A 20,130-nucleotide genomic window follows, 5' to 3' on the forward strand; every position below is an offset into this window, starting at 1 on the left:
GACGGAACATACACATTGTCCTTCTGGAAATTGTGTGTGAGTGTGTGTGTTTTAAAGAAATCGTTTTAAACAGTCTTCACACTCTTTTGTTTATCTCTTTCTCAAAAATGTGCCATGCAGAAAATAATTCTTTACTTTTCAGGTCGTTTGATTGACAGATAAAAGTATATCTATATACACATATTTCTTTTTTAAATGGGTTTTTTCTTTTTCTCCCAGTTTTATTGAGATATAATTGACATACAGCACTGTATAAGTCCAAGGTGTACAGTGCAATGATTTGACTCACATACATCATGAAGTAACCACCACAACAAATATAGTATATACACATATTTCTTTTCCCTTGTTATCTTGTAGGTAACCTTAAGAAATGCTAGAGAAATAACTGATCTATTTCAAGCTTGAAAACAATACTTAAAGTTGGATTTGTGTCATTTTATGGATTATTAACTGAATTTCTCTCATCTCTGGTCATGTTACAAAATGAATATGCTTCGAGCATAAAACAAAAATTTCCTTTAATACAGTCTTTGCTGTACTATCACATGAATAATCTTGAGAGCACAAGGGAGAGACGGAGGGGGAGAAAGGAAAGAGGGAGAGTTGGAGAGAGGGGGGAGAGAGAGAAAAATTAGTTTGCAGAGCTCACTCTCCTGCTATTCTGCTGCTTTGGCAGCTTTGGTCTGGAAAAATGAGGTAATAAATTCCTTTAGGGTAGAAACTCTATCTAATCAAGAATGTTTTACTTGAGAGCCTTGCAGCCCATCATAACTTCTGCAAATGCAGGGGTACAGATCGCCTCAACACTCCTTCTTGTCTCTTTGATTCAAATCGAGTACTTCTTGCAATTACCTCCTCTATCTTTTATATCATCCCCTTTCTTTTTTAAAAAAAAAATCAACCTTCTCTCCTTGATGGATACTATCTATTCTTAGGACTTTAAATACTACCTATAGGTCCCCAATTCTAAACTTTATATATTTAGCTCTGACTTTGACATACAGCCAAATGTGTACTTAATTTACAAAAGAAAACCTTAACTATACCCTTTGCTTTGGTGTAGGGTCAAAACATGTGGAACTCAGCAAACTCTGTTTGGCCAGAGAACACGACAGGTCCATTTTTATTGAGAGCTGGTGTGAAATAGCATGAACAGAGGGGATGTCGTCTAAATAGTCCCTTGCATTAAAAAATTCTGCCTACCTTCCTATAGATCCAGGCCATGAAATAACTGTGCTCATACAGGTTACTCTTGCTGAATTGCATTGTGACGTTGTGCAGCTTTCAGTACCGCCAGGCATCAGTCACGTGAGGCTGGCTCTTTACTTGTGACGGGATGTTGGTGAGGCTGTTGCCCATCACTCTGCTCTTTCCTTTAAGATGCCTCAACCAGGAGATACTTCTTGTTCTTCATATTTTAAAAGGGGGATTTTGCTTTACCAAAAAAAACTAGTTGTGCGTTTCATCTTATTGACACTATAATTTTATAATCAGCCATTTTTCCCTGTTGTTTTGATAACTCAGAGGCTCAAAGTCAAATTTACAGTTCATCAATAGTATCTAATATGATAAAATCACGTAGATTTCCCATGCTAATCTTATCATAAACTAGATTGTTTCCCTGCTAATTTTTCACATTGTTTCGACTCTCTAATTTGTAAACTGTATCCCTTTGCATCATAGAATTTTCTGAGTTGCCTCAAGTACTTGGTAAAATAATAAACACATAAATACATGTGATATATAGTGCTTGCAACACCGCATTCTGTATTCTTATGTGTGCCTCACTTATTGAACTGTGATCATGTTGAGGACTAGGGCTTTATTTTACATCCCCAGTGTCTAGGATAGCATGTGGATCTTTCTCATTAGCGTTAGCATCTACTGAGCCCTAGATCTGTGCCAGGCACAGAGTTAATCATTTGAACTCCTAGAGCTCATTTAACCTTTAATAGGGTTTGACCTCTAGAGGGAGCTCCGGGCCTCTCTAACTCATGCTCTCCCCTCTCTCCAAATGCCTTGAGTGTAGATACAGATATACGTAGGACAGTTACTAACCCATTATCATGATCTCTCCCCTCCCCCCCCTTTTCACTCGCTCTCCCATCTTTTAGGAATCTTTTCCCCTTTCTCCCACAAAATGTCTGTCGATAGTAGTGATTCTCTGACTCTGGGAATGTGATGTACAATTACTCAGGTCAGCTAGCCATTATCAGTAGGAAAGGAGGGGAGATGGCCTGAACGGAGCACGGAGTTACTATGGCAACAGAAGCCTAACACTTCAAACTTTCCCCGCCTTTCCCAGTGCAGGAGCTGAAATTCTTAGTGCAAAATAAGTTCTTCCCCATCACAGCACAGCAGGGAGTGTGAACACATGTGACGCTCTAGAGTTCTGGGTGTGTGCCAGCAACTCAGAGAATGTGAAATCAGTCTGGAGGATAAAGAGCCTGTGTTCTCCATACATTTCTGGCTTCTCATTTTCCCTCACTTAGTACTTTCTAAATTTTTTGAGGAATCATTTTAAGAAAAAAAAGAGACGATAATCAGGAAATTGGTGTGTGTTGCCAAATTGCAATGTTATTTCTGAAAGGCTAGAACTTAAGCCTACCTTTAGTTTTACAGACATACTAAACTTTCCAAGTGAATATTTTGTTACCAATGGAATTTTCCTTTCAAGGAATTTTTATGATGCTTTAAAAACTGTTACAAATCTAAATAGAAGATCATCTGGAATCATGTTCCTTTTAAGAATCTGAAAACACAGACACAGCCTTTATAGTTTGAAGCAACAAGTGAAATGACATCTCCTTAGGAAGAAGGAACAGGAGTGCACAGAGATATAATTCTGGGGGCCCTCCCTGACATACCAGGAGTACAAATTTTTAAATGATGACTGGCTTCGTCTAGTGCAGAATTTTTACCAGGACACTTTTTCAAAACATTGGAAGGCTATCATGCACAATATGTGTAAAAGGGATCTCAGACTCCACCAAAGTGTGGCTCCGAGTTAAAACTGCTCTTTCCGGGCTTCCCTGGGGTGCAGTGGTTGAGAGTCCGCCTGCCGATGCAGGGGACGCGGGTTCGTGCCCCGGTCCGGGAAGATCCCACATGCCGCGGAGCGGCTGGGCCCGTGAGCCGTGGCCGCTGGGCCTGCGCGTCCGGAGCCTGTGCTCCGCAATGGGAGAGGCCAGAACAGTGAGAGGCCCGCGTACCACAAAAACAAACAACAAAAAACTGCTCCTTCCCTGCAGGCCCCTCACTGAATCCTCAGATAGTGGAGCGGCAGAGCAAGTCCTCAAGCAGAAAGTAGCTGTGCATTTTTTTGTGTAAAATAAGAGAGAAGAGACATTGGATTCTTGTGAAAAATTAGAATTAGGGCGGTAAAGAGCATGTGGAAGAAAGCTACTTCCCTAGGAATTCAGGTGATGCAGTCTCCCTTTCACTCTCTTTTACTAAGGAGCAAATACATCAACTGGGCTTTTCTGTCTTTAAGAACATTTCCCCCTGTCCACGCTAAGATCCTTTTCCACGGACTTAACATCTATTTTCCCAGAGGGCCCTGTTTGATGTGCATCCAAGCTATAGGAGACCAATCCATTTCAGCCAGTTTCAAGTTTTTATCCTGCCCCACATTTATCCCCCCGCATACACACCCCCCCCAAACCCCCTCCAGACATCCAGCCCAAGCCGTGTGCACACTCAGGGGCAGAGAAAATGAGGACAGTACCTCATGTGGGACTTCACGTCCAACAACTCCAGGGCGGTGACCCGCGGTTCCCCGGCCAGGTTTTGCAGGATCTTCAGCCTGGGCCCGCAGTGCTTGTAGAACTCGGTGCAGATGTTAAGCAGGGACTCCCGGGGTCTTCTGAACTCTTCCCGAGCAAGCCGTTCATCTAGCTCCTCTCTGGGAAGGCCCTGCCCCTCTTCCAGTAAGTGCAGGTTTTCTCTGGGGAATTATCAAAGTTTAACTGCGGGTCTGGGAAGGTGTATGGGGGGGCAACTATGAGAGGAAGGTATCCCACTGAAGAAAACTAGGATGCCTTATATTACATGCAAGTTAATGAAGCAGCAGGGCGGGGCCTGGGAGAACCTTATCGGAAGGATGAAGAAAGTTCATCATCCTGCAAGAGACTGTCATCCCAAACTGTAGTGGCTTCCCATTAGCCACTTCCTGAGGATTTATGCAGAAGTAGGATGCCATGCCTGAATGAAAAGAAAGCTGACGGAACCATAACCCAGCTCCCAAGGCAAATTATCACAAGATGACAGAATTAGTACAAAATGAGGTTGTCTTTCTGTACCTGATAAAGTGCAGTTTGGCACCTTGGTCCTGGTACCTGGGAGTCAGAAAAACAGTCTGCGTAACTATCAGAGTAAGAACAGGGGCCCTGCGGTGGGGCCTCTTAACGACTTTTTCTTATGAGAAGACTTTGAAGTTGCACATTTTGGTAAGCTCCCTCATACACACATTAATTATATTAATCCTAAAATATAAACTCTTGATGTAAATCCTAAAATATAAATCTTGATATTAATCCTAAACTATAAAGTCTTGATCTTTCATTTGCCTACCACATATGCTGCAATTATAGCTGCCATGAAAGCTGTTCCATTGCCAGATAATTTGTAGAAAGACAGATGCTCTAAAAACACACACAAACTCATGGAATGTGGTCAAATGAAGGAAATTTTTGAAAACTTTCAAAGTGAGGTGAATCTAAGTTGCAGTTTTAACGTCATGTGCTATATTTTAGGAAGAAATATGGCTGACTTCCTTTCAGTTCTAGAGACTTCTTGCTTTATGAGTGATGGGTAACAGGACTTTAGAAGCCCTCTTTCTCTGGGCACCTTTCATCTAGCGTTGAACATAGCTCAGTAAGCTTAGAGAAACCCCTAAATATCACTTAAACTCATTACTCAAAACCCATATAATCATTTTCCCCTAATGTGAGAAATTGAGGTAACACTATCACATCAGATAATTTATATCTGATGTGATAGTTTGGAACTTATTTCATTTTTAACATAAATATATGATAAGCAGGGAATTTACATAAATAATTATATACACTTAAAAATGTGCTTCAGAGAAAGTAGAAAATTATTCAGTTTTTCCTTATAATCTCTGCTAATTATTCCATACTGGGAAAAGATAACTTTCTCCCTAGCTGATTTTGGGTTTGCTCTGTCTTAAATCTTCCTTGGAGGAGGAAGCTAATTAAACTTTTATTTTTGTCTCAGAGTATTTAGAGGTTAACCCAGGCAGAATGAAGTAAAGTATTAACTAGTGCAGCCAGTGTCTGAGTTGCACCAAAAGAGGGAAGGTGATTAATTCAACAACCGTGAAAGCATCAGTTAAGGGACTAAGTCAAAGCTTGGATGAAATGTCTGTAGAAAATCTGTCCAGATGAAAGAAAGGTGACTGCACAACTGCCCTGGAATGAGAAGCCACCTCCTGATTATTACTGTTTCCTTTGCCTTTTTCTTGGAGGCAAGTGAAACAACACTGGAATAGTTCAAAGACCACCCAGGAGGCAGAGAACATCTTGCATGTTCACACAAACAAATGGACATAAATGCCAGTTTCTGAAGGTGGCTTACTTCTCTTCATTTACAAAGGTGACAGTTGCAAAAAAAAAAGCCTAGGTGTTTTCGTGTAACTCTCAACTCTCACCTTCTTCTCTTTTCCTTGGAGATTTTCACGCTCAATATTGACTATTTTCAGGATTCCTTTCACTCGCAACAGCTGAGATTCAGGTTGTACGACATTGAGAGACCACAGAAGAATAAAGCCAGTGAATTACCTGGTAGTCACCCCAGACGACATGGTGTGGTTGGCTGTGGTGGCCCCTTTATGACCCTGGTCACACCTGCTCATCTGGGGGGCCGTCATGGGCCTGCAACAACAGTAACAAAACCACAGAAGTGGAGACACTTATGAAACTCTCAAGTTACTGCAGCTCACACAAGCTTGAAGCTAGAAGCTTATAAAGACTTTGGCCTTTTCTGTCACATTCCTCTGCTGAGTCTGTCCTGGAAGGCACTTTAAAGGGAACACTGATTCCCAAGGGTCTATAAGCTCACCACGATTTAAGGTCTTTCATTTCTTGGTCCTGAGTAATAAACAAGTACTCTTCAAACCAGACATTCATGAAATCAGACTTCTAAGTCTGTGCTGATTAAGTGAGAGTTAAGAATTCATTTTTTAATTCCACAGGTACCAGGAAGTTAGCCATCCTAGACAGTAAGAAAAAGATAGGGGTGTACATATCATTTAGGCCACCTGCTCCATAATCAACCACACTGTTTTTCTGAGAAACTATCAAACAAGAAAAGAATCTTTCTAGTCAAAGTTAGACCTAAGTCTGTGTGTTTATTCCTGTCGTAGAGAATGGACTTGAGGACACGGGGACGGGGAAGGGTAAGCTGGGACGAAGTGAGAGAGTGGCATGGACATATATACACTACCAAATGTAAAATAGATAGCTAGTGGGAAGCAGCCGCATAGCACAGGGAGATCAGCTCGGTGCTTTGTGACCACCTAGAGGGGTGGGGTAGGGAGGGTGGGAGGGAGACACAAGAGGGAGGGGATATGGGGATATATGTATATGTATAGCTGACTCACTTTGTAATAAAGCAGAAACTAAGACACCATTGTAAAGCAGTTATACTCCAATAAAGATGTTAAAAAAAATTATACCTAAGACTACCCAGGAAAGTGAGTAAATTAGTATCTATTGTTAAGTCAATAATTTATTATAGATGCTAAGAAATAGGTTCCAATCAGCTCATATATAGGTAAACTGCCTCTGTGTCATCTGTGACATGGAAAGGAAGATAAGGCTTTTCCAAGCAATTGCTTACATGAACTCTTTAAAGCTTGCTTTTGTTATGCTCGTTTTCTGTATGCTGGCTGTGGCTGGAGAGTAACCCTTTAAAAATCGCCCCAGACCGTCTCTTTGGTGCCTTTGCTGTAGGGGGCAGAATTTAAAGCTAGCCTCAAGGCCTTCCCCCACACTGCCCCACTGGTGTTACTCCCGTTATCACGCTACATCATATGGCAAAAGGGAAATGATCTGGGTAGGCCTAATCTCATCACCGGCCCTTAAAAAGCAGACAGCTTCTCTTGGGAGGGGCAGACAAATTTGAAGCCTGAGAAGGACTCAAGGCATCACTGCTGGCTGGATGACTGGGGGCTGTGTAAGAGGGAATACAGGTGTCTTCCAACAGCAGAGAGTGGCCCCTGGCTGACGGTCAGGAAGGAAAGGGGACCTCAGACCTAAAGCTGCCTGGTGCTGGATTCTGCCAAAACCCTGAATGAGCTGAGAAGTGGATTTGTCCCCAGATGGTTCCAGTAAGAGCCCAGACCAACTGATATCTTGATTTTGGCCTTGCAAGACCCTGAGCGGACAGATCAGCTGAGCCTGCCCAGATTTCCGGCCTACAGGACCATGCGATGATAATAAATGCGTTCAGCTTTAAGCCTCTCAGTTTGTGGTAATGTGTTATGCAACAATGGAAAATGAACACTGATACACTTGTAATATACTTGTTTCTGTGTTACTACCTATAGAACGGTTAATTTTTTTCATGAGCAACGTACATTAGGACTGTGGAAGTGAACCGGTATTCTTCTTGTTTTCTTTTTGTAAAAAACAATGAAGCCAATTTTGTTGTGAATAATTACAGCCAACCAATGAGGCTAGTCTTCCACTCCATCAAAAGAATATTAAATACACTGGAATATTTAAGGCCACAGAATTTCAAATGTCAGAGCTCCATCCATAACTCTTTGCGAAATTTTTGGTAAGTCAGTTTTAGAGAAGTTAATTGACTTATCCTTATAAAAGGGAACAGAAGGCATCAACATTGTGTACTGTAAAGAGAAAGAATCAAGTGGCCCTTGAAGGAAATTGACTGCTCTTCTCTCCTCTAGTCACAGGAAGGCACTAGTGACATAACCAGGTGGGTGCAGAAGGAAGGGTGTATGTCATGTATTTCTCCTTGCAATGTTCTACCCCCACAGACTTTCAGGAAACCATCATCAAAGCACTGGGGGCTGCTTCTCACTGGCGGTTTGTCACTGCTCTCTATTCCACTGCTTCCCATCCCCTCAGATTAGATGCACGCGGGCACTTCAGCAGAGAGTCTACCCGAGGCTTTGGGCTATGTTCTGCTTGCCTCGGTTGGCAATGTAGTGCAAGATTAGGAACTAAACATAGATTGAACTTAATGAATAACAATCTCACTCCCCCTCTGACTTGCTGGTGCATGCTGGAAAAGTCCTCCTCGGACTGAAGGGTTGCAGCGAGTCCCCTCACCAACTGAGCAAGATGGGGCTGGAGAAGTTGGTGCCTGTGATGGGAGTAAACCATAGAATTTTAGGCTAATGATATGGCCAAATGGGATGGAGGAGCAAAGACATCGATGCAGAAAGAAGGCTTCTCCACCTCCACCCATGGGGAGGAACGTCTCCTTCCAGCTGATTTTAGATGACAATGGAAAAGTAAAGCCTATCACTATATAGTGTCCTGCATCTACCACCCCCACTCGCTCTATCCTTGGTACACAGACATCCCTCCAGCCCCGCTAATGCTCCCACCTGCCAACGCCCGCCCAGGCCTCATCAATCCAGCCCTTCCCTGACACAGGGCAGCTCAATTCCTCTGCTTCCGTACCTAAGAATCTGGTGACAGGGCTAACTTCTTGGAACTTTGTTTAGGGCTGAACCCTGGTGTCAACTGACCTTTCCATTCCTAAATCCCTCAGTCCCCTCTCTCAGCACTCTTGAGTCCTGTCCGACAGAGAATCTATCAATTCTAGCATTAGAATAAAATTTTGTAGTTTATGTTTGTTATGTAGCTTCTGAAATTATAGTAAAAATAAATCCAGCTCTTTACAAACAGGAAAATAATAAAAGAATGCTTAGTTGAAATTGCAGTCATTCCATGTTTCATAAAATAAGAGCTAATAAAAACGTGGATCACATTTTCATATTCACTAAATTAGCCCTTTTACAAAAGATTTGTTTACTGCTGGGTTAAAACTGCCACAGAAGCTCGGCAAGCTACACGTAAATGTGTGCTTAACAATCATGGTAGAATACTACTACTAACAATTATTATTATTATTGTCATCATCATTATTATTACTTAGAGTACTGAGCACTATTTATCTAAACAACTTAGGGAATGTTTGCAGTTTTAGCTGAGTTTGGATAAGTTATCTGTAAATAAAAACTGGGTTTTAGAGATTTTCATCTTTTTGGCGGATACATAGAGTTTATGGCTGTGGCTATTTCTGCCGATGGGATTACCTGGTGAGGACCTCTACACTGTATAAAAGGGCCTGCAGGGATGTCGCAAGAGCAGCCATGGCGGCGATCTCCTCTCGGGCAGCGGGTCCTGTCTCCACTTGTGACGTTTGCCTCTTTAGCTTTTGTAGGTAACATGGCACCAAAGCTTCCAAGACCATCAGCATCTGAAGACTTTAATCAACAGATAGAAAACCAAATCACGTTTTTACATCTTACTTGATATTTTGGAGCATGGAGAAATGAAAAGCCTCTAGAGAGTTGGAAAATTCTGAATCCCCTTCCCACTCCACCCAAGTCAAGAGTAATTAAAGCTGATGGAAATATCTACCAACACTAATTAATTAGTTAATTAAGCACTGGATAAAAGGTGATAAAATTCTGCATTTAGGAAGAATATTATCTACTTGGGAGAGTTAGCATTTATACAATTGGTTGAAAGAACAATAGAATGGTAACAGGTAGAGCTATTCAGTCAATCAGAGAAACAAGCTTCACAATCATCAACAAAGCTTCCATTCAGTAATTTGCAACAAATTTGAGACAAAATAAAACCCTTCTTTAGGAGGCTGGCTTCTTAAAGCTTAAGCAATTTTACAGCAAGAGTCTGGTCTGGAAACAGTCACTGTGATGCAGGTATGAAAATGGCTGCTTACTAGTGTGAATAATTTAAAAATTCAGCTATATTTTGCTATCAAGAGACATTAAATATAAGTATATAGAAATGTTGAAGGTGAAAGAGAAAACACCAAAAGAATGCTGATGTAACTATTATGTCAGACAAAACAGACTTCAAGGTAAGTTAAAGATGGAAATTTCATAATTGTAAAAAGACATATTACCAGACATCAGACTTTTTATAAAACTATCATAATTAAGACAGTATAATATTGGTGCCAGGATAGACAAATAGATATATGAAACAGAATAAGGAGTCCAAAACAAATCCACAGATACTTGATTTATAACAAAGATGACACTGCAATGCAATGGGGAAAGGCTAGTCTTTTCTATAAATGGTGCTGGGTCTATTGCCTATTATATATCTCTATGGGAAAAATAAACTTTGACCCTTTACTTTACACCATACCAAAATTAATTCCAGATGGCTTGTTAATCTAAATGTTACGATAAAAATAAAAAAGCACCTAGCATATAAGGGGATATATTCATAACCTTGGGTTAGCCAAGATTTCATAAGAGGACACAGAAAGCAATAAAAAATAGGAAAAAGGTGATACATTGGACTATATTAAAATGAAGAGCTCTGTTCATCAAAAGACAACCTTAGGGGAGTAAAATTATAAGCCACAGAGTAAGAGATGTTATTTGAAATACAAGTAGCCAGTGGTATGCTGGAATGGCTAAATAACCAGTCAAGAAGGCCTACTGGACAACACTCAGGATGGGAGAAAATATTTGCTACTGAAGCAACTAACAAAGGATTAATCTCCAAAATATACAAACAGCTCATGCAGCTCAAGAACAAAAAAACAAACAACCCAATCAAAACCTGGGTGGAACACCTAAACAGACATTTCTCCAAAGAAGACATACAGATGGCCAACAAACACATGAAAAGATGTTCAACATCACTAATTATTAGAGAAATGCAAGTCAAAGCAACAATGCAGTATCACCTCACACCTGTCAGAATGGCCATCATCAAAATATCCACAAACAACAAATGCTGGAGAGGGTGTGGAGAAAAGGGAACCCTCTTGAACTGTTGGTGGGAATGTGAACTGATGCAGCCACTATGGAGAACAGTATGGAGGTTCCTTAAAAAACTAAAAATAAAACTACCATATGACCCAGCAATCCCACTACTGGGCATATACCCAAAGAAAACCATAATTCAAAAAGATACATGCACCCCAAGGTTCACTGCAGAACTATTTACAGTAGTCAGGACATGGAAGCAACCTAATTGCCCATCAACAGAGGAATGGATAAAGATGATGTGGTACATATATACATTGAAATATTTTTCAGCCATAAAAAGGAACGAAATTGGATCATTTGCAGAGATGTGGACGGACTTAGAGACTGTAAGACTTCACTTCATACAGAGTGAAGTAAGAGAGAGAGAAAAAAACAAATATTGTGTATTAACACATATGTGGAATCTAGGAAAATGGTATAGATGATCTTATTTGCAAAGCAGAAATAGACACACAGACATAGAGAACAAACGTATGGATACCAAGGGGGAAGGGGGGGATGGGATGAACTTGGAGATTGGGATGGGATTAACATATATACACTATTGATATTATGTGTAAAATAGATAACTAATGAGGACCTACTGTATAGCACAGGGAACTCTACTCAATGCTCTGTGGTGACCTAAATGGGAAGGCAATCCAAAAAAGAGGAGGTATATGTATAGCTGATTCACTTTGCTTTACAGCAGAAACTAACACAACATCATAAAGCAACTATACTCCAATAAAAATTAATTTAAAGAAAAAGGCCTACCATAAGCATCTCTTTCCAACACCACATTCAATGATGTCATTCTGGTATTTTGTATTCAGCAATTGCTACATATTGGCAAATTGGCAATGCTACATATCAGAAACTCTTTCCCCCAGAGAGTTGGTTGTTAAATGTTTACCAGCACACCACTCTATATAAGTTAAAATGTATTTATATCAGACTCTTTAAAAAAATTCTATATATCAAATAAAAATTACTGATAATCTCATTTAAAAATGGGTAGAATACTTCAATAGGCCCTTTGCAAAAGTAGATATCCAAATTCCAGTAAACAATCTGAAAGGCTTCCAAACCTTTTAATTTGCTGGAGGGAAATGGAAATTAAAACCACAATGAGATATCACTATAAGCCAACAAAAACAGCTAAAATAAAAAAAGACTGACAATACAAAGTGTTGATGAGGCTGTAGAGTACTGGATCACTTATACACTGCTGGTGGGAGTGAAAACTGATACAAGCACTCTGGAAAACTTTTTGGTAGTATCTACTACAGCAAAACATATACATACTCCATGATCTAGCAGAGCATTTCTACCCACAGAGACGCATATATATGTGCACACAAAGACATATACAAAAATGTTCACTGCAGCATTATTGGTAATAGCTTCAAACTGGACACAACACAAATGTCTGTCAACAAAAGAAGAAATACACAAATTTCAGCATAGCCATACAATAGAATATTACAGACAAACGAAGAACTATTGTTATACATGATTGCGTGGATGAATCTCATGAAATAATACTGAATAACAGAAGTCAGACATTAAAAAATACCTACCATATTATTTCATTGTAGTTGAGTTCAGAAACAGACAAAGCTGATTTGTGATGTTGGAAATCAGGATAGTGGTTCTTTTATCTGATTTTTCAATTTAAGTGGTAGTTACACTGATGTGTTATCTTTGTATACATTCATTAAACTATAAAATTACAATTTGTAAAAACTTTCTTGTATGAATATTTAAATAAAATACATTATTTAAAAAAAATTTAAGCACAACAGGGACTTGGTATTACAAATGTTGAAGTCTTGTAAGAATTGAATTTATTCCCATGAAACATATCCTAGGGAACAACTACTTAAGAGATCCTGGCTCCACCCAGGAATTCAGAACAGTTCTGGCTTAAACAGAGCAGAATAAGGTATTAAGGAGGTTTTCTAAAAAAATTTTAATTTAGCTTAACAGTATTGGACTCTGGCTTTTAACTCACAATGACAAGAGAATTTGATTGTGAACTCTAATTCCTTTTGATTTCAATGTGTTTGGATTTTAACTTGAAAGCATCTTTCATATCTCATTGGGAATTTGATAATATGAGGATTTTTTAGTCAAATTTAGGGCTTCTCTATGCTGTTAGCATTTTAATATTAGAGAATTTTTATACATTTTATCATTGCAGTGTCTTCATGTTATCACTTAATCGCACTGCAGAATCTCTGATATACCCTAATAACATGGTACTGGATATGCTTGGAGTGGAAAATAGAAGAGGGGGTATTTTGACACTTAGGAATCGAAGGGACTTGGAGTTAAATTAATGCAAGGTTTTGATCCATTTTTGAACCTTTTATGGAGCTGTGATATTGTAGGAGGAGCCTAAGGAAAGTAAGATGAGGACCGTCTTGATAGAGGGTACATTTGCCCTCCTGAGGCAGGGTTGACCAGGGGCATAGTGTTTAATCCCCATTGCTTAAGACAGAATAAGGTGAGAATGTTGGGGATGGGGGTGGCATATTTTACTCATTCCTCATGTTTCCTTCCAGCAGAGAGTGTTTAGTCAATATCAATCCCAGTTCCTCTTTGCCCTTTTACTCATTAGGTTCTGGAGAAGACAAAGACTTACCTGAGGGGCAAATTGATATAGACATTCTGGGCAAAATCAGCTCAGCTCTTTTCCTTTTCCTGTAAAAGCCTGCCAACAGGGCTTCTATCCTCTGCTGGGAGTTCTCAGGGCAGTCCTGTTTCAAGCCCAATTCCCCTACTTAATCTTTCTCAGTAGTAAAGGCGATAATTCAACCTCCCTTCTGCCTTCCTCCTTGCCTTCCTTCATTTATTTAGAACATGGGCAAGAAACAAGTCACTCTTCACTGGATCCTTCCAGAAACCTCAAATCTTATGACCAACACCATTTCAGGAGTTTCTGAGAAAGGATAAAGAGGACCCTCAAGATGGCTGTGGTACTCAGCTCAGGCAAGGAGAGCAGAGATTTACACCAGAGGCTGTGGTAAGAATAGACTGTATGCATTTTCTTCAGGTGGTTCCGTATGTTTACAGACTTGGTTGGTAAGAGGCAGGATGAGGTAAGGTGACTTGGCTCAGCGCCTCGAGATGGCTGAGCAACAGATTTCATAGGGGAAAACTTCAAAATAAATTGCTCTGGGACCGGAGGCAGGAGAGATTATTTGCAGTGGGGGGACTGGGAAATGCACTGTGGAGATGGGGCGGAGGTCACCCTGCTTGTCAGCGGGATGTTCTGACCCTATCATTTGCTCTCTCTCTGTCCCAGCGGTGTGTGAGGAGATAGTACATAATGAACAAACCGATGGAAGAATATGAAATAATGGTATTACACTCTAAGATTAATCCTGAATTATAAAGCAGTCTGGGAATATCTGACCAGTTGTCTGTTGCTTTTTTCATTGATTACTTTAAAAATACAAATTCCTAGTCTTTTATCCAATTCATAATAACTATTCTGAAAGAATTTTTGACATAAAATAAAACTGACAATTGTTAAAACACCACTGAGTAGAATTTGTTATTTAATAAACATCTTGCTTCAGATGTTTATTCTACATTAAGAAACTACATCTTATGGGCACCATTGAAATTTGACTTGGGGAAACTATGCAGTAAAACCTGAAACACAAAAGCTCAAAATGACAGAAACTCTAATAAGCAAAGTTTGATACAGACCAAGATAAAATAAGTCCTCCCCCAAAACTTAATCAATGAATGTAAACTTTATTATAAATTTTACATAGAAAGAAAATAATTTCAATGAAAAGAACTTTGATAAAATAAAAATGAAAAGTTGAAAGTGGCTTATTTGCAACATAAAATGACTGATTGAGGAATTAAACGGGCATAAATAAATTAGAAAATAATCCTTTAATGAAAACTTATAGGTATAATCATGATTAAGATGTTTGTATTTATAAATTCATAGTCAAAATATCCTTGGGGTCAAAATATCCACTGGGTTAAAATAGTAGAATTGCAATAGTTGGGTCAATATTTTTCTACACTAATTGAAAACCAGAAGTAGATTTAAGGAGGAATATGAGAAATTGATAAGGAGATTTGATCAAACAGAATTAAGAATTTTAAGAAATGTGGAAATCTGTAAGCCCCAAGCAATCTTTACAACCCAAGTAGATCACTATGCTTTACTTTCAGATCAGTTATACATTTCTATCTAGTGTTCCATAAATCACCTGATATATAGCTGTTTCAGGATAGGCTTGACTAGTAGGTTAGAACTGGACTGGTATGAATGGACAAGTGCTAGTTCTCTGTTTGTTTCACCAGGAGAATCACTAGTCATCTTCCCTTTCACTTCAAACCTGAGTCAGAGTCACAACTCACCCTGAGCACATGAGCTCAACAGCTGGTCTGAGGAGGTAGGACCAATGCGGGTGACTCTGGGTTAGATCAGAACCAACATCCTTGAGTTAACACTCAGATAAGATTTATATTTTATTCCTTGTGTGACAGCAGTTTGTAGTCTCAGTTCTTTGAATTTACATCAGAAAGGTTATAACCTATCTAGATCTGGAAGTCTTAACAGAGGAGCAATACCCTGGAATAATTTATTAGCCTATCCTTCTCTCAAAAGAGAGAAAGTTGAGGCAAAAACTGTGATATGTTTATGACTAATCCATATTTTTACTTTCAAACTATTTTCTCACCACAAAGGCCTATGCAAGAAGAATTACAAATGAGAGAAATAGGAACATGGAAACAGTTGGCTGTTATCTGATTCATTCATTTTATAAATTTATATTGTTATATCATCTATGGAATACAGCACTATATTGGGCATTGGAAGATATATCACATGTACTAAGAATATGGTAGAATACAACCTAATGCTTTGTTTATGGGTTACATATTACAAGAAAAAATCAAAGTAGATTGAGAAATTAAGAGGGAGAGATTTCCTAATGTTGAATTGAGGAAGAGGAGGGAAGGCCATAGGGTTGTTTAAGCCAGAATTATGGAACATTTGGAAGGAATGCAGCTCTTATCTTTAAGCATGTACATTACATAAAAAGGGGCTATCCATAATTCACTTGAATTATTGTCTCTGCCTTTAGAATACCTATTTTAATAGAGAGATGAGGCTGATTTTCATTTCACATATTATATATTATATTATATATAATATATATATATATATATATATATATATATATTATATATATATATGTAAATAAAATCAGGTCAGAGCCAACATCCTAGAACTGGAAATCACACTCGCCATGGTGAGTCCTTTGGATTCCTTTCATTGGCAAAATGACAGGCAAGATTTCTCTTCCTGCTCTTTGTGTGACACAAGTTCTTATTGCTCCTTGAAAGGAGTTTTCTTAAATAGCTTAAATGTCTTTTCTGAAATTTTATTTGCTATTAATTTCTGTTACATGTGAGGATATTTCCTAAACAAGACTAAAACATCTGAGCCACTTCACAATTTCCAAATTAGGGGATTTCAAATTGATGAAGATTTACTATATTTTTCATAACCTCTGCTATGACAAGTTCCCTAAATTTAGTTTTTGAAAACGTACTTGCCAGAACATTACAGGCTAATGTTAGCAAACATAACCTTTGTAGTCACTCAATTTTATTTCCTTTGCCATACTTACTTATTACAAGGCACAGAATAAAAGGCTGCAGTTACCTTCTGAATGACTCAGGAGCATATGCCACCACAGTAACACAGAGCTTAATGGCTTCACTTATAGAGAAAGTCAGGTCTTCATTTCCATAGCAGAAATCTGAAGAGACAGAAGGTCAAGGCACACAATCAGAGTGGATTCCACCAGGGATAAAGAAGAACTTATTACTCCTAACACTTTCTTTCCAGTTATATTTTGTAGGCATTTCTTTGTTAGACTTTATTCCTAAACTGTGAACACTTAATATCCTCATCTAAAGGGACTAAAAATTCTGTTCTATTTTTGAATAATCAGATGACAAATAAAAGTGCTTTTTTTTGGTAGTTAAAAAAACTCATCTAATAGAAGGATATTTGGATGCTCTAAGGTAAGACATGAGACTTCATCTTTGAATACCTCTAATTGTACACATTCCATGATAATAAAAGCCTGTCTTAAAGGGTTATTCACTTAGAATTGCCCAGGAAAACCCAATTTTCTGAAAACTAAAGTGGTCTATTGAGCCCCCCTTTTAATGTAATTTTCATGGCAGAGAATCCTTTACATTTTAAGACTTACAAGAAATTTAAGAAAAACAGGAGATAGGAAAATGTACTCATTTAATTTACACCACTGTTCCACTTATTTTTGCTGTTTTGATTTAGTTCAAAATATTCAGTATAAGGTCGTTTAAAAAAAGAAAGATTACAAAAAGAAAAAGAATGTCAAGGCAAGTTTTGCTTTTACCTAATGACTTAAGAGGTTTCTCAGCTTTGACCAGCTCTAAGATGTCTAGGATGTCAGTGGTCTCCCCCTCCAGCGACTGCAGCAAGTCAAACAGGCACTGAGCTGACACGCCTTTGCTGGACCCAGTATTGGCAGCATCCTGTACAAAGAAAAGCCATTTTAGGTCATCATTAAAAAGTCTACAAATAACAAATTCTGGAGAGGGTGTGGAGAAAAGGGAACCCTCATACCCTGTTGGTGGGAATGTAAGTTGGTGCACCCACTGTGGAAAACAGAATGGAGGTTCCTAAAAAAAACTAAAAATAGAGTTGCCGTATGACCCAGCAATCCCACTCGTAGGCATATACCCAGAGAAAATTCTAACTCAGAATGACACATGCACCCATATGTTCATAGCATCACTATTCACAGTAGCCAAAACATGGAAACAACCTAAATGTCAATCGACAGATGAATGGATAAAGAAGATGTGGTATATATATACAATGGAATCCTACTCAGCCATAAAAATAATGAAATAATGCCATTTGCAGCAACATGGATGGACCTAGAGATTATCATACTAAGTGAAGTTAGAAAGAGAAAGACAAATACCATATGATATCACTTATATGTGGAATCTAAAATATGACACAAATGAACTTATCTATGAAATAGACTCACAGACACAGAACAGAATTGTGGTTGCCAAGGCGGGTGAAGCGGGATGGACTGGGAGTTTGGGATTAGCAGATGCAAACTATTATATATAGAATGGATAAACAACAAGGTCCTACTGTATAGCATAGGGAACTATATTCAATATCCTGTGATAAACCATAATGGAAAAGAATATGAATAAGATGTATATATATATGTATAACTGAATCATTTTGCTATACAGCAGAAATTAACACAACATTGTAAATCAACTATACTTCAATTAAAAACAAAATAAAAGCCATTTTAGTTTATTAATTCCTACATCAGTACTAACGTGGTTTGATCAGGAATACAAGTTTCATAAACACTGCCATTGATAACAATATCTAGGCAGTATTCAGCTTACAGAATTCTGCATCCAACCATGCTACTGTATGGAGTGAACACCTGACTTTTAAGGGATCTATTAAATGCTAATCTAGTACAAAAGAGATATTTGTGGAAACTCATAAAAATACGGCAACATGTGAACTGCCAGTAAAGTTCATGCCTATGTTTTCTCTGGTCTATGATAGTGGGACTCAGCATTCCCCCACAAATTTCCATAATGGATTGGTTGAATACATCAAATATGTTTGAGAAACAGATGAATTTTTTGACAACCCTGGGAATTTTACAGGTCTTAGTTGATAATCTATCTCCAGAATGGAGATACTTACCATCTCAAATCTCTGTAAAATGACTTTGATTCATTCATTAAAACAACAAATCCTCCTGGGCATATATCCAGAGAAAACTCTAATTCAAAAAGATACATGCATCCCCATGTTCACTGCAGCACTATTTACAATAGTCAGAACATGGAAGCAACCTAAATGTCCATCGACAAAGGAATGAATAAAGAAGATGTTGTATATATATACAATGGAATATTACTCAGCCATAAAAAGAATGAAATAATGCCATTTGCAGCAACATGGATGGACCCTTGAGATTATCATACTAAGTGAAGTAAGTCAGAAAGAGAAAAACAAATATTGTATATTAATGTATATATGTGGAATCTAGAAAAATGGTATAGATGATCTTATTTGCAAAGCAGAAATAGAGACACTGATATAGAGAACAAATGTATGGATACCAAGGGGGAAGGGGTGGCGGTGGGATGACTTGGGAGATTGGGATTGGCATATATACACTACTATGTATAAAATAGATAACTAATGAGAATCTACTATATAGCACAGGGAACTCTACTCAATGCTCTGTGGTGACCTAAATGGGGAGGAAATCCAAAAAAGAGGGGATATATGTATACATATAGCTGATTCACTTTGCTCTACAACAGAAACTAACACAACATTGTAAAGCAACTATACTCCAATAAAAATTAATTTAAAAAAAAACCTCATTAAATTCCTACTATGTGCCAGGCACCATTCTGTGCACTGCAGTTACAGCAAAACAAAACAAAACAAAAACAACTAAAAACAAGAAAAAGGCAAGCAAAAACCAGACAAATGTCTCATTTTGATGGAGCTCAAATTCTATTGTGGGGTGTGGTAAAGATACATATTAGTGAAACAAATACATATATTACATGTGATATGGTATAAATGCTCTGCAGAAAAATAAAAATAAAGTAGGGCAAGTGCTAGAGAGTGATAGAAAAAAATGAGAGTCAGGAACTCTTCCTTTTATCATTTTCCATTTTCTGTCCTTTCATTAACTGAGTACAAAAAAACAGACAGTTGATCTATTTACATCCTAGGGGCCGAAATGAGGGTTGAAGAGAAACGTTGAAGAGAGAAGATTTTCTTGTTGAAAGAGAAATCATTTTTGGTATTTATATTCCATTGCTTGAATAAAGAGCTGAGAGACTGATTATACAAATGGACAATGACCAGGCCATACATAAATATAGAACTCTGATCTACAATCTGTAGTAACCAGCCCAAGAATCCCTTGCTGTAGTAAGCTCTGAATAAAGAGACTTTGCTTTCCTCATTGGGTTGGTCTTCCTTTATTTCCACA

General features: G+C 38.4%; 1 protein-coding gene across 5 annotated transcripts in view; it reads right to left on the minus strand.

Annotated features, from left to right (window-relative positions):
• UNC80 (unc-80 homolog, NALCN channel complex subunit) overlaps positions 1-20,130 on the minus strand; it is a gene marked incomplete at both ends in the record, with an annotated part of 239,774 nt that overhangs the window by 31,522 nt on the left and 188,122 nt on the right. For all 5 annotated transcript variants that reach the window (XM_079710608.1, XM_079710606.1, XM_079710605.1 and 2 more), the window contains 6 exons: positions 3,731-3,949; positions 4,305-4,340; positions 5,808-5,900; positions 9,320-9,490; positions 16,731-16,827; positions 17,455-17,593. In XM_079710608.1, the coding sequence (XP_079566734.1) occupies positions 3,731-3,949; positions 4,305-4,340; positions 5,808-5,900; positions 9,320-9,490; positions 16,731-16,827; positions 17,455-17,593 (755 nt within the window). The remainder of the gene's footprint in view (positions 1-3,730; positions 3,950-4,304; positions 4,341-5,807; positions 5,901-9,319; positions 9,491-16,730; positions 16,828-17,454; positions 17,594-20,130) is intronic.

Source organism: Hyperoodon ampullatus, assembly GCF_949752795.1.
Source record: "Hyperoodon ampullatus genome assembly, chromosome: 8".
NCBI classification, from domain to species: Eukaryota; Metazoa; Chordata; class Mammalia; order Artiodactyla; family Ziphiidae; genus Hyperoodon; species Hyperoodon ampullatus.